The following is a 13707-nucleotide window of genomic DNA, read 5'->3' on the forward strand; positions in this document are numbered from 1 at the left end:
CTCAAGAACGAGAAAGAATCATTTTCGAATCCTTTCCACCAAGTCCATCAAGGCACATAATCCAAACCTTTGAAATTTGATTCAACGGCTACACATAGGAGTTCACCTTAAAAGTTATAATAACTTTAGCCGTTGGATCAAATTTCAAAGGTACAGATTGTGTGCCTTGGTGGACTTGGTGGAAAGGATCCGGAGATGATCATTTCCCTTCAAGAACCAAATGGGTCGGAGTCTCTTCTTAGAGTTTGGCCGTCAAATGATGTCCTAAATGGAGAAGGCCCAAATGAGTCCGAGTCTCTTCTTGGAGTTTGACTGTGTAATGATGTCCAAAATGGCGATGAAGACCCGAAAAAAATCTGATTCTCTTCTTGGAGTTTGATTGTCCAATGATGTCTGAAATGGCACCGAAGATTGGAAAGGGGTTCGAGTCTCTTCTTGGAGTTTGACTGTCCAGTGACAAACTAAATGGTGCCAAAGAGCCAAAAGAGTCTGGGATGTCATCAAATGTTGGAAAACCACGACCCTAGACCAAAATCTCTACTGCTGCGCATAGAATCAAATATTTATAGTGTTTCTGGTTGAGGGAAAATTCTAGTACCTTGTGTGCTTCTGAACGAATCAAACCTAAAGAATGTGTCAAATGAAGGTTCTGAACTATCTTTGTACCCTGGCGGTGAATATCGAGAACTGAAGGCTGAGAATGGGGTGCTAGGAACAAAATCATCGAAAGTAAAATGTGGCTCTTCTAAGAAAAGCCATCTCCTTGTGATGACCCAGTCCGGAACAAAAACAAAAAGTTTCAAAGTGCTACGTAACCGACATGTTATTAGAAAGGAAAGTAGATTCACTGGAACCTTGAAACCATGCTACTTGGAAGGTGCAAAATAATGGATACTTTACATCGGCTACAGAATGTTAACAAGAAATGTTTATAACATGACAATGAATGCTAGTTTTTTAATTTGAAATTTACCCTTCTTTTTCCCGTCACTATTCTTAACAATGACTCATATATGGATTAACTTGGAATCCATCAATATTCGAAAATGTGCGCGATATGGCACCATCTCTTGTTAATGTCAACACAAAAATGATCTTGATTAAATAAAAACCAGGTGGTACCAACAACACTCATGAAGCAAGATTAGGTCAGCATAACCTTAATGTCAAAGAAATGAGTTCTAATAAATAAAAACTGAATCCACTCTAAACTTAAGGACAATATCGGCTTACCTTGGTGGTACTAACTGCATTCAACACTGAGTCGACGTCATCATTAGTGTCAAATGTCCCCCATGCTGGTTCAACGAAACCCTTGTCACCAGAAAACACAGACCCAGCACCCCCATGATCATCACTGCGCTTGAAAGTTTAGAATTCCAACGATTTTGCAGGTATCACGGTAATCTTAAATATGTAGAAAACTATCCAGAACTACACCCTTGAGATTCCTTATGACGGGTGAGGCATTTGCACCGGTTGATCTTTCCATATTTAGAATTTGAAAATTCTCTAGACGGGCTTCCAAAAGTACTGATGGCAAATGGATTGTTCAGAGCACTTTTTGCTGACTTATATTCATCCCATTTTATCATATGATGCAACCTTGTCATCCGCACTTTGAGGCTTTTCTGACTTAACATCAACTTCAGGTGAAGAAGCAGTTGTTGGACTCTCAACTCGGGGAGCATAGTTTGTGTTATAAGCAGTGATATCAGGAGAAGAGCAGCAATTGCAGCACGCTATGCAAGTAATTAAGCATACAACCTAATCTCTCTGTATCGTATTGTGTATTACATCATCGTTAAAAGTGGTAGTAAACTTAGGTAGGGACTTTCTGTCAAATAAAAAGTAATATGACTTATCACGTGATAAACAACGTTTCACTTGAGATTTTCTCCTACATCGAATGACTCATCTACATTTAGTACATTGATGGTACTCTAAACTATATACACATGACAAGTTTGCAATACTACCTTAGTAGCGTATCGTATTTAAGTCTCGATTTTGATGGTGGGGAAAATCTTAGGTCTAATAGTGTGGTTGTGGGTTTATCTGGGGCACCTAATAAGATGTTGTCATATTATTATTTACTTTTTGCTTAGGACTGACAAGCATATCAACAAACATGTATTCAAAGTATCAATAATATGAATGACATGTCAGTAGTCAATAAGGCATCGATATACTTACAAATGTTAAATGGTTGGAACAATCACGTAATTCGACGACCTGACTCAAGATTCCTTCATGTTAGTGTCATGTTATAGAAGGACAATCCATGTCGATTTACTCGATATTTTAGTAATTAGTATATATGCTTGAAGTTTTGAACTATCTGCTTGAAATTTTGAACTATCATGACTCCTATTTTGTGCATTTTACTGGGCAAAATGGTAGAGGCAGCATGCCTAATGGCCAACCACTACAAGCAGGGTTAATGGAGAATGAATGGATGAGATTGCATATTAGATCGTTGTGGAAATTAAATCTAACAGTTAGAGTAAGTTTCACAATTTCTTGCATGATCTTAACTTGACACAAAACGTGACATGCCCTGATCCCGATGTTTGAGGGACATCAGGATGGTCACGTGTTGGTTGACACCCGAGGGTGATGAAAACCATTTAATGAATGCATATGTCGAGAACATGTGAAATATGCATATAAATTTAACGCGTAACTATACAAAGTAACATTCAAATATAAGTCTTACAAAATACCATAATAATATTCAACTGCTAACAATGAATATAATGATAATGCATGACATGTTCAGAGCATACAACTAATCCAAAGTACAAGTGGAAAGTAAAGTAGAGAGGTGCTATTACAATAGATGTCAAAGCAGAGAGGATGATATAATATCACTGGTAGGGGAATGCTTCGTAGTTCGGATCGTATGCCTCGTTCCTATGTCTTGAGGGGGCGCAAAACAAAAATGAGTGGATCAAGTTATATACAAATAATACTAAAACAGTTATTCAACATAACCCCCAAAGTTTTATGAAAACTAATAGCATAACAGGTGATAGGTTTGCCGAAAACCCTAGCATGCCATAATACCTTTCATAAAACATATATAGTATATAATGTGCTAACTAGTGGTATCAGCATCGCCTAATGCACAGAACAGTGCCCTACATACGCCCACCCCAAGGCAATATAAGTATCATCTCCCATACGCATAGAACAGTGCCCTACACATGCCTACACCAAGGCAATATAAGTATCATCTCCGCACAGAATAATGCCCTACACACATCTGCCCAAAGGCAATATAAGTATCATCTCCCATACGCATAGAACAGTGCCCTACACACGCCCGCCCAAAGGCAATATAAGTATCATTGCCTGTAGGCAGAACAGTGACCACTAGATAAGCACAAAACCATTAAACATAGTCTTTCCAACATAAATACATATATCTCAAAACCATTTCGTAGTATATAGTCATCCATCATATATACTTCAAAGAGTGTGTAAAAATATGTTCAGGAATAATATATAGTCATCCATTATATATACTACAAGGAACATAAGTTCGATAAAATATGGTATTCCAAAATATTCTCAGTATAACATGATACTCATAAAGTGTAAATCTAATATACTCATAAAACATAACCTTTGAATCATGCTTTTCGTGTATGCATTTCTACTATTAAAACATGTATTTTAGAAGGGGTCCACTCACAGATACTCTGTCGTCGAAGAGCCGTATGAAATAAGACTGATGGAATCGCCGCTAATAAATGCACCTAAGCAAATAAAAGGTTTAATTAATAAAACTATACTCAAACGACTGAATTTTAGAAAACAAACGTCAAAAACAGATCCAAGATGTCGAAATTAGCTTAGGAAGGGTCACGACCGAAACCCGAAAAAGTCAACAAAAAGTTAACGTTGACCGGGCCTGGGGTTTGGGTCAAACCGGTCCAATAGGCTGGGCAAAGGCTTAAAGGTTTTAGGCTTGAGGCTACTGGGCCAGAGGCCCAAATTGGATGGCCTAAGGGCCTGTCTCTCTCTGGGTTTGGGTTCAATAGGCTTGGGCTAGATAGCCCGGCCCAAGGTAAAAGGGTTATGGGTTAGGGTTTCAACGGGTTTGGGCTCGAATGTAACTGTGACATCCCACATCGACCAACAGAGAGAGGGTGATATGCCTTATATGTACATGCCTACCTCCATATAGCACAAGATCTTTTGGGAACTCACTGGCTTTGGGTCTTATCGGAACTTGGAAGTTAAGCGAGTTTGGGAGAGAGTAATCCTGGATGGGTGACCCACTGGGAAGTTGCTCGTGAGTTCCCAGAAATAAAACCGAGAGGGCGTGACCCAAAGCGGACAATATCGTGCTACGGCGGAGCCAGTCTAGGATGTGACAAAATAGTATCAGAGCCACTTTGCCGTGTGGTGCGAGTGTGCCAACGAGGACGTCAGGCCCCTAAAAGGGGTGGATTGTGACATCCCACGTCTACCAACGGAAAGATGGTGATGTGCCTTATATGTACATACCCACCTACACATAGCACGAGGCCTTTTGGGAACTCACTGGCTTCGGGTTCCATCGGAACTCCAAAGTTAAGCGAGTTTAGGCGAGAGCATTCCTAGGATGGGTGACCCACTAGGAAGTGTTCATGAGTTCCCAAAAACAAAACCATGAGGTCGTGGCCCAAAGCGGACAATATCGTGCTACGTCAGAGCCGGTCTGGGATATGACAGTAACGACCTGAAGGCCCAATTCTATACAACCCCAAAGGCCTAGGGTCCGAATAGTTTATACATAGGTTTGGCTTGAAGGCCTGGGCCAAAGCTTTGGGCTTAAAGGGCTTGGGCTCCGGGTGTGGGTCAAAGACTCGTTTCTCGGCGGGAATGAAGGTCGGAGCCTCCCGAGCTCCGGTCAACGACAATATGCCAAACTAACCTACGATCTAACACCTAAAATAAAGGTAGAGATAGGAGAGAGTGTTTGTTACTTGAGATTCGTCATGAAACGGCTGAAGGTGGCTGGACTTGGGTTGGGTTGGGTGTCCTCGCGCTTCACGGAGGCGAGCGAGAGAGAGGGAAGGTATTGGGTTTGAGGGTTGGTGTTTGTAGGGTGTGGGTTCGAAGGTTGTTGTGCGTGTGTGTCGATCGGGGAGAGTAAGAGAGTTCATCCGAGAGAGGGAGAGAATGTGTGAGAGAGAGTGAATTGGGGATAAAAGAGAGAGAATAAAAGATATGGTGAGGGAACTACCATGTGGTATGTAGAGAGATGAGAGAATTTGAGAGGAAATCTATAAAGTAGATCCGGATTAGGTAAGGCTAGGGGGACAAGATCGTAATTTCACAAGTTGTTAAGATAAATGTAAAATTACAAAAATTCTAAAAGTGGGGTTGCACAAAACGACCCAAAAATAACGTGTATCGGACCAACCCATTAATGATCATACCCGCGAAGAACGCATTACGAGTCAGGTCATTATTGAGTCACCAGTTAAGAACCCGTTAGGATAATGAGCATGAAATGAACCCGACACACATGTATAAATATTAAGCATAACAATTTCTTGTAGGACCCCTTAAGCCGACACGAACCTATTAACAAGTCGGGTTGTTACTAGGTCACTTACTAAAAATTTGATAAAATAATGAATTAAACACGACATAATCTGTTAAAATAACGAATTTGACACGTCATGATCTATTAAGATAAGACATAAAATGCATTTTCACAAGCTAGATGCGGGAAATTATAACTTTTCTTTCGGCCAATAGATATTTGACATTCGAGATTTTCTTCCGTAGATTACCAATCTCATATGAGACTACCTCTTACTTTCCTTTATTGCCGTCCACCCAGGTCCACCAAAATTACCAGATCCAACAGTTCACCCAATCAGCAGACCACAGAGTGCGGCCCACTCCACCACTCGTACTCACGGCCGCATACGATATTTTTTCTTCTCCCTTGGTCAAACTTTACCATCGAAAATCTTTATTTTCCTTCGTGTCTGGCGTCCTCCTCTTCTCTCTTTAGGGCAGTCTAACTCGCTGTTTGACTCAGACCCCAAACCATTTCTATCGCTGATCTGCTCCCTCAGGTACTCTCTCTCTCCTCTCTCTCTGCGACTCTCACCTCTCACCGAGTCGGACTGGATTCCGACTCGGTCCGAGTTTGATCTCCAAACGCTCCGAGTTCCTTCTTCTTCTTGCCCCTGTGACTGTGGAAATTAGGTTTTGGTGCCCTAGCAACATCGTTCTCTCTCCTAGGGTTTTGGAGAGAAATTTTTTATTTTAGGATTTTAACATCGAAATGACTGAGACTAGTTTCCGTTGCGTTACATTTTGTTTGGTTGTAGAGAAAATTTGGACTGATGAAGAAACGAGAATGTAGTGAAGTTTAAGCTTTATGTGTTAGTTTTTGTTTGATTTATGGCTTGGGATCTTTCCTTTCGTGTTTTTCTTTTCTTTCTCAAAAGTTTCGTTTTTGTCTCAGAGAAGAAAACTTAACTGCCAACTTACTGGGTATGAGTGTTTAGGAAATGGATAGTTTACGGCTCTTGAATTATGAGTTAATCTTTGGTGAAGCATACTACTACATTCCCGAGTCGTTTTTTGATATTGAAATGGTGTGTGATGTCTTAGAAATTCTTTTTAGTGAGTTAAGGTGCATTTGAAATTGGAAAGCAGATGTTGAAGTCTGTGGGAATCTGAGAAAGTTCCTGGAGAACTCTGTGATTTGCTTCTTGGGATTGCTCACCTTTAGAATATTGTATAGTTTACCTTTTCAATTTATGGAATTTGATTCGGTAATTGAAAATACCATCTGTGTTTTTATATGTATACAACTCTGATTTTTTTTGCTGTTATAGTAATTGATAGTTTCATTTGCGTATGGGAAGTTGAGAGTTCATAATAATCTGGGCACCTTATGCTGAAGGAGATATATGGCATTAGTAAAATAGTTTTTGCAAAATGAACAAGTAGAAGATTTTGGGTTTCTGTAAATCTGATTATATTTTATCAATTCCTTGCCTAAGAAAACCTAGTTTATTGCAATTGTTATACTACGAACGGGGTGTCAGTGGGATTGGCTGAAGCACATGGGTTTGTATCTTGTGGTCTCATGTTCGAAACCCTAAGGTACCTACCTTGCAATTCCCCCACAGATTGTAGGGTTGGGCACTGGATCCAGTTTAGAAGCTGTGTCAGCAAAGCTGCATATGGAGTCCTGAATTATAAAAAAATGAAAAAAAAAAAAATATATGTACCGTTACTGTAACCTTTCTTATTTGTGTCAGCAAAGCTGCATGTGGAGTCCTGAGTTATAAAAAAAATGCAAAAAAAAATTGTACTGTTACCGTAACCTTTCTTATTTTTGTGTGTGTATGTTGGTTGTGTATGTGTGACAGATTTATTTGTACTAAAATTGATGCCAGGTTATTGAATTTAAAGAGCGAACAGGTTGTAGGGATGTATCTATTGTGCTTGCTTGATAGTTTTAACTGTGCGTTTATCTTAGCTGCAGTATTTGGGTTAATTTCATTCTGTAGGCTATTTGTTAACAAAGAAGATATATCAAGTTGTCCTTTTCAGGCTATAGGTTATTTGTTAACAGAGAAGATATATCAAGTTGTTCTTACAAGGAAGGGTTATTTGTCGGCAAGGAAGCAAGGAATGCATTATAGCATGACCTTTTGATGCCCATGCAATGTCGGGTTTGCTTAATGTACAGTCTTTTGTCCACATCACTTCTTTACAGTAAAAAGTTTTTATACAAGATATTAAGATTGTCTTCTTGACTCAAAATGTTATCTTATTCCCAACAAGTCTGTCTAATTATGTAATGTTTTGGATTGTTTAATGATTGAACTCTGGATTTTCTTTTGAGAGAAATGTGTCATTTTTCTATTCATGTATCTTTCCAAGCAATTATACACAACTTTTTTCCCCTTCAATTTTAGCATTGTTGTGAGGTGCTCTTTAGGATTTGCACTTTATTTGCAAATAGTTTAGGGTCAAAACCATGATTTTATGTGCTTTCGTTTCTTTTATGTTTTGCATGATGAACTATAACTATTTTGCAGTATATTATGAAATGTTACAATGTTGATTAGTTTTCTGATTTTATGTTTAGACAGATAGTGCCAAATCTTGTAATCCTAACGGTTATTGTTGCATTTGTGATATATAGGAATTAAGAGGAATTTAATTTCTCTAGTGTTGTTATGTTTAATATGTGTTGAATAGTTTGTTCATTTATCACGTGAAACCTAATTTGCTTTTAATTGCAGTCTTCTCTGAACGGATCAGCCTCAAATCTTCCAGACAATAGTGGGCGATTTGCGTCATCTTTCTCTGGTCAATCTGGTGCAGCTTCTCCTGTTTTTCATCACTCAGGTGGGTTACTATTGCTTGAGTTTCTTGTGTTAATGTCAATGTTAGTGAAATTTCAAGTTTCTTTCTGCAGGAAGTATTCAGGGATTGCATAACATTCATGGGAGCTTCAGTGTTCCCAACATGCCAGGTACTTTAACATCAAGAAGTTCAACATTAAATAATGTGCCTTCCGGTGGAGTACAACAACCAACTGGAAGCCTCTCTGGCGGACGATTCACATCAAATAACCTTCCTGTTGCTTTGTCTCAGGTACAGGGGATAAGTATTTCATATGCTAATTGTAGTTTTGAGAGTATTGAAAGAATCGATGAACCTCTCTCTCTGCCTCTCTGTCTCTGTCTTGTGTTTTCCTCTTATCCCATGCTCTACCTCATTGCATTTTTTTTTTCTTTAAAAAAAAACTGTTTTGCAGTTATCTCATGGAAGCTCCCATGGACATTCAGGAATCACTAATAGAGGAGGTATAAGTGTAGTAGGAAACCCTGGATTTAGTAGTAGCACAAATGGAATTGGCGGTTCTATTCCTGGGATTCTCCCTACATCTGCTGCAATTGGTAACCGGAATGCTGTTTCAGGGTTGGGCGTGTCCCCAATTTTGGGAAATGCAGGTCCTCGGATTACAAGTTCCATGGGAAACATGGTTGGTGGGGGCAACATTGGGAGGAGTATTAGCTCTGGTGGAGGCTTGTCAGTGCCTGGTCTTGCTTCTCGTCTAAATTTAAGTGCAAATAGTGGATCTGGAAGCTTAACTGTCCAAGGGCAAAATCGCTTGATGAGTGGTGTGCTACCACAAGGTATATTGGCTACCTTATGGAATTAGTTCTTTAAGTGCTTTATAACTATAGTTATGCCTTCTGCAGTGGTTAAGGTGAGTTTGATTCCTATAAAGCAAGTGCTACAATGGTATGAGTTTGATAGAGGTGAATTCTATCTATTAGTTGTGGGATCCATGTTACTCTAATATTAGGTATTCTTTTTTCTCCAAAAAGTTTGCCATTCATTGTATAGGAATCAAACTTATGAGTTCAATATATTGAACTCGAGAATCACTCTCACAGATCTCAAATTTTTTGGTCTATTTGTATGAGTTTGATTCCTATGAAATTGGAAACAAACTGAATTTCCCGCCCTACTGTGGAAAGCCTTATCTATGAAACTGATATGACTGAGTTTCTACTAAGATTTGAAGTTTGAAATAAATTTGACTTTGGTTCATTATTTGATGTTCGTTTGCTTATTAATTTGGTAATTAATTTAAATACTATCAATTTTTTTTTAATACTTGTGTTGATTCTGTTGAACTATTGGAACACAGTTTGGTGTAGTGCCTTAGTTTTTGGATGTAAATATCGTTCCACGAACTGTCAGACTCAGCTTTATTGGCTGTTATTGCGCATGGATGTCTGATGCTGAAATGAAATTGTTTTATTTTTTTATTGAAGTTTACTTGCAAAATCTACCTTTACATAATTTTCTCGTTTCAGGGTCTCCGCAAGTAATTTCAATGCTTGGAAATTCTTATCCTAATCCTGGAGGTCCACTTTCTCAAAGCCATGTCCAAGTGAATAATTTGAGCTCTATGGGAATAATGAATGATGTGAATTCTAATGACAGTTCTCCTTTTGACATCAATGATTTCCCTTCATTAACAAGTCGTCCTAGTTCTGCGGGAGGGCCTCAGGGGCAATTGGGTTAGTAAAGAAATTTGCTGCAGTTTTGAATGTATCCTTTTTCTGTTATTGGAATATAATATACAGAAAATTTTTAGGTTCACTACGAAAACAAGGCCTTGGCGTTAGTCCTATTGTTCAACAGAACCAAGAGTTCAGCATCCAAAATGAGGACTTTCCAGCTTTACCAGGATTTAAAGGTGTGATATATTTATTTAATTTGATTAGAATATTCATTTTTGAAGTTGCATAATTTAAATAGGAAACTAATGAAAAGGGCCGAACAAAACTAATTTTTAATAAAAAACACATTAAACTTTTTAATAATAATGGAAAAATTCAAGATTTTAATCAGTGCGAGATTAGTCATATATAAAAAACTGATCCTATTTCATGACAAAAGTAGGAGTGTAAGCCTTGTTGGTTGATGCTAATGTTCCCTTTCCTTTAAGCCTCTAAGATCAGCTTTGAAAGCTGCTTAAGTTCCCTTTTAGTCTTCTGTCACAGCTGTGCATGTGGCTCATGAGTGGGCTGCCGCTGGGCTTGGTTTGGTGGTTTGCATTTGTTTTGTTTTGTGGTTCTCTTTTGTTGGTTTTTGTCCTTATGATTAATAAATTTCTTTGAATGCTTTTGGTTAAAATTTTATTTAGTGAGGGGCTTTTCATTAAATCTCCCTAATTTAAATGTTAAGCTAATTAAGACTTTGATCTATTTTAGAGTTTGAAATGTAATGGTTTGAGAAATGTTTTCCGTAAGGTGCTTTTCAGATGTAAATATTATTTGACCCATCAATTTTTGGTGATATTTGTTATTCTAGTCAATTTCTCCTACCTCTACTATATCATGAAACAGACTTATTATTATTATTATGAGGGTAAGGGTTCAAAACTATTACAATAATTTAGGGGATGGGAAAGTTCTGAACCTGGGACACACGGATGGAAACCCAACACCCTATCCACTAGGATATTGGACCACATGCTATCTTGAAACAGACTTCCCTCTTGTATTTCACAATTTAAATTAGTTCTAATCTATTTAAATAGTGGACATAATTCTAAATGACTTGCCATTGTGCTAGTATGCTGGCCTCTTCACAAAAAATAGTGCAGTAGACTTATGCTAGACAGCAACAGAGGTAGACTTATGGTAATGAAAAAAATTGGGTTTGGGGATTTTTTCTCTTTGGTAGGTTGGTGTGGAAGGATGGATAGAAGGGCAGTGAATGAGCTGAGGAACTAGGCAGTGTCACATAACCATGGGTGTCAATATATCTCATCTACCATTTTTTTTGGGTTACAATTGAAGGGATGTAACCCTTGACCTATCATACTCCTAAACCATTTCATCCTCCTTCACCACTTAGGAAACCGCGAGGACTTAGAATTCTGTCGTTTTAATCACATAGACATACTACTTGATAGTTGAACAACATTCCTGTAGGGGAGGCTGCTTGCCCACTTGCGCATTTTTGACCTTATTATTAGATCTTCAGCAGGTGGTAATGCTGAATATGGGATTGATATGCACCAGAAAGAACAACTCCATGACAATGCTGTGTCGATGATGCAATCTCAGCACTTCTCAGTGAGTTCTAAGCTTGACATAAAATGTCTTATTTCTTCCTTTCCCTTTGACTATAACTTCCTGCAAATTGCTATAAGCCCTTATATCTCTGTATATTGTTTGTAGATGGGAAGGTCCTCAGGATTTAACTTGGGGGGAGCTTATTCTTCTCATAGGCCACAACAGCAGCAACAACATGCTCCATCAGTCAGCAGTAGTGGTGTCTCGTTTTCACAAGTAAACAATCAGGATTTTCTCCATATGCATGGTTCAGACATATTCCCATCATCACATTCAACATATCATTCACAGGTGTGGTAGTTTGGTTTCACAAATTATTGTTAATGTTATAATGGGATTTCACCGTGGGGATTGAGATTTTATTATGTTGTCATTCAACGTCGATTGGAAAACATATTCTTATGATTGTAGGTATTATATCCGATAATCATTTATGTTCAAAGGTTAACTTGAAACTGTTTTTTTTCTTTTTCTTTTAATTTTATTGTTTTTGTTGTTTCCAAAAAGTGAATTGATTCAAAATGATTTGCTGGTCCAAATAAGTCGATTCTAGTACATCTGGAGAGTTGGATTGGTTTTTATCTTCAGATCGGAAAAGCTTCAGTTATAGGCATTTTTTATTTATATTCTTGAGTAATTGTGGGATCTAACATCTAAAACATTTGATTCAGACTAATGGAGGACCTCCTGGCATTGGATTAAGACCTCTGAATTCTGCCAATTCAGTTTCTGGTATGGGTTCATATGACCAGCTTATTCAGCAGTATCAACAACAAAATCAATCCCAGTTTCGCCTGCAACAGATGTCAGCTGGAAATCAATCATTTAGGGATCAGGGAGTGAAATCAATGCAGTCAGCGCAATCTGCTCCAGACCTATTTGGTTTGCTTGGATTGTTAAGTGTCATAAGGATGAGCGATCCTGATCTTACATCGCTTGCACTTGGAATTGATTTGACAACGCTGGGATTAAACTTGAATTCAACAGAAAATCTTCACAAGACTTTTGGTTCCCCGTGGTCTGATGAGCCAGCTAAGGGTGATCCAGAGTTTGGTGTTCCTCAATGTTACTATACTAAACAACCGCCTGTACTACATGTGAGCTGTTCTTTTTATTAAATCTGTTTACAAACTCAACCTTCTTCCTGTATTTTGTCTCTGTGCGATCTAATCTCATTTTGGTGGCTGCAGAAAGGGTATTTTTCAAAGTTTTCTGTGGAAACGTTGTTCTATATCTTTTACAGGTGCTTCTTGTTGGACCTTTTTCAAATTATTATCATGTCTTTGAAGTATTGAACTCACGGAGTCATTATTTTGTGTTTGCAGCATGCCCAAAGACGAAGCCCAATTATATGCTGCCAATGAACTGTAAGCATTAATTTCTTCTATTATTTCCCTTTTATAAAAATTTCTAAAATCCCCATAATATCCATAGGTTTGTCTACATAAGAGCTTGTAGTGATGGAATTACTTTTGACCTTGAACAATTTTTTTAGATCATGTTAAATCCTATGTGCCTTTTTTTCTCGGGACGTGGGTTATCTTATGTTCTGAAATATATATGAACAAGTCTTGCATGGTGCGTACTAAACGCTTTATGACATTTGTTGTTGGCAGTAATAATAGAGGCTGGTTTTATCACAAGGAGCACCGTCTGTGGTTCATAAGGGTACCGAACATGGAGCCACTTGGGAAGACCAACACGTACGAGAGAGGATCTTATCACTGCTTTGATCCCAATACATTTGAAACAGTCCGAAAGGTGAACTGATTGAAATATATTTCATGCATGGTATCCTAACTTGACACATTGTAGTTCCCTGAGTCGAACCCATGTTTTAATTATGCGCAGGATAATTTTGTCGTGCATTATGAGTTGTTGGAGAAGAGACCGACGTTACCACAGCGTTGATGACCTTTTTAATATTTTAGAATGTAAAGTTTCAGTTGATGGATTTCATTCATTAGAACGTAAATCAGTTTGCTGTATCAATGTTCTTTCAATTTAGCAATGTAAGCCATTGTCTTAATACACCTTATTGCAGTGTTCAGCTAATCAGCTTCTT

General features: G+C 38.2%; 1 protein-coding gene, 1 non-coding gene and 1 pseudogene across 28 annotated transcripts; 1 reads left to right on the plus strand and 2 right to left on the minus strand.

Annotated features, from left to right (window-relative positions):
• Positions 1–238: 238 nt before the first annotated feature.
• Positions 239–1613, minus strand: LOC148698159 (uncharacterized; annotated as a pseudogene).
• A 4183-nt stretch (positions 1614–5796) lies between these two features.
• Positions 5797–13697, plus strand: LOC137716218 (NOT2 / NOT3 / NOT5 family). 27 transcript variants are annotated; one of them, XM_088691397.1, is made up of 15 exons: positions 5797–6086; positions 7582–7714; positions 8280–8385; positions 8456–8634; positions 8798–8846; positions 8961–9179; positions 9870–10076; positions 10172–10255; positions 11554–11642; positions 11748–11933; positions 12314–12739; positions 12833–12885; positions 12968–13009; positions 13259–13403; positions 13494–13697. In XM_088691397.1, exons 2-15 carry the CDS (start codon positions 7697–7699, stop codon positions 13551–13553), a joined length of 1863 nt encoding a protein of 620 aa, XP_088547523.1. In that variant the 5' UTR covers positions 5797–6086; positions 7582–7696; the 3' UTR covers positions 13554–13697. The 27 variants fall into 27 exon arrangements, with proteins under 27 accessions (XP_088547523.1, XP_088547514.1, XP_068311740.1 ...); XM_068455645.2 differs by having other exon boundaries at positions 5960–6086; positions 10154–10255; XM_068455644.2 differs by having other exon boundaries at positions 5971–6086; positions 10154–10255; positions 11551–11642.
• LOC137716663 (small nucleolar RNA snoR35) lies at positions 8308–8385 on the minus strand. Its single transcript, XR_011065728.1, has one exon. It is a non-coding gene; the product is annotated as a small nucleolar RNA snoR35 (small nucleolar RNA).
• Positions 13698–13707: the final 10 nt, after the last annotated feature.

The sequence above is a fragment of the Pyrus communis genome, chromosome 3, assembly GCF_041283825.1.
Source record: "Pyrus communis isolate YQ-2024b chromosome 3, ASM4128382v1, whole genome shotgun sequence".
NCBI lineage: Eukaryota > Viridiplantae > Streptophyta > Magnoliopsida > Rosales > Rosaceae > Pyrus > Pyrus communis.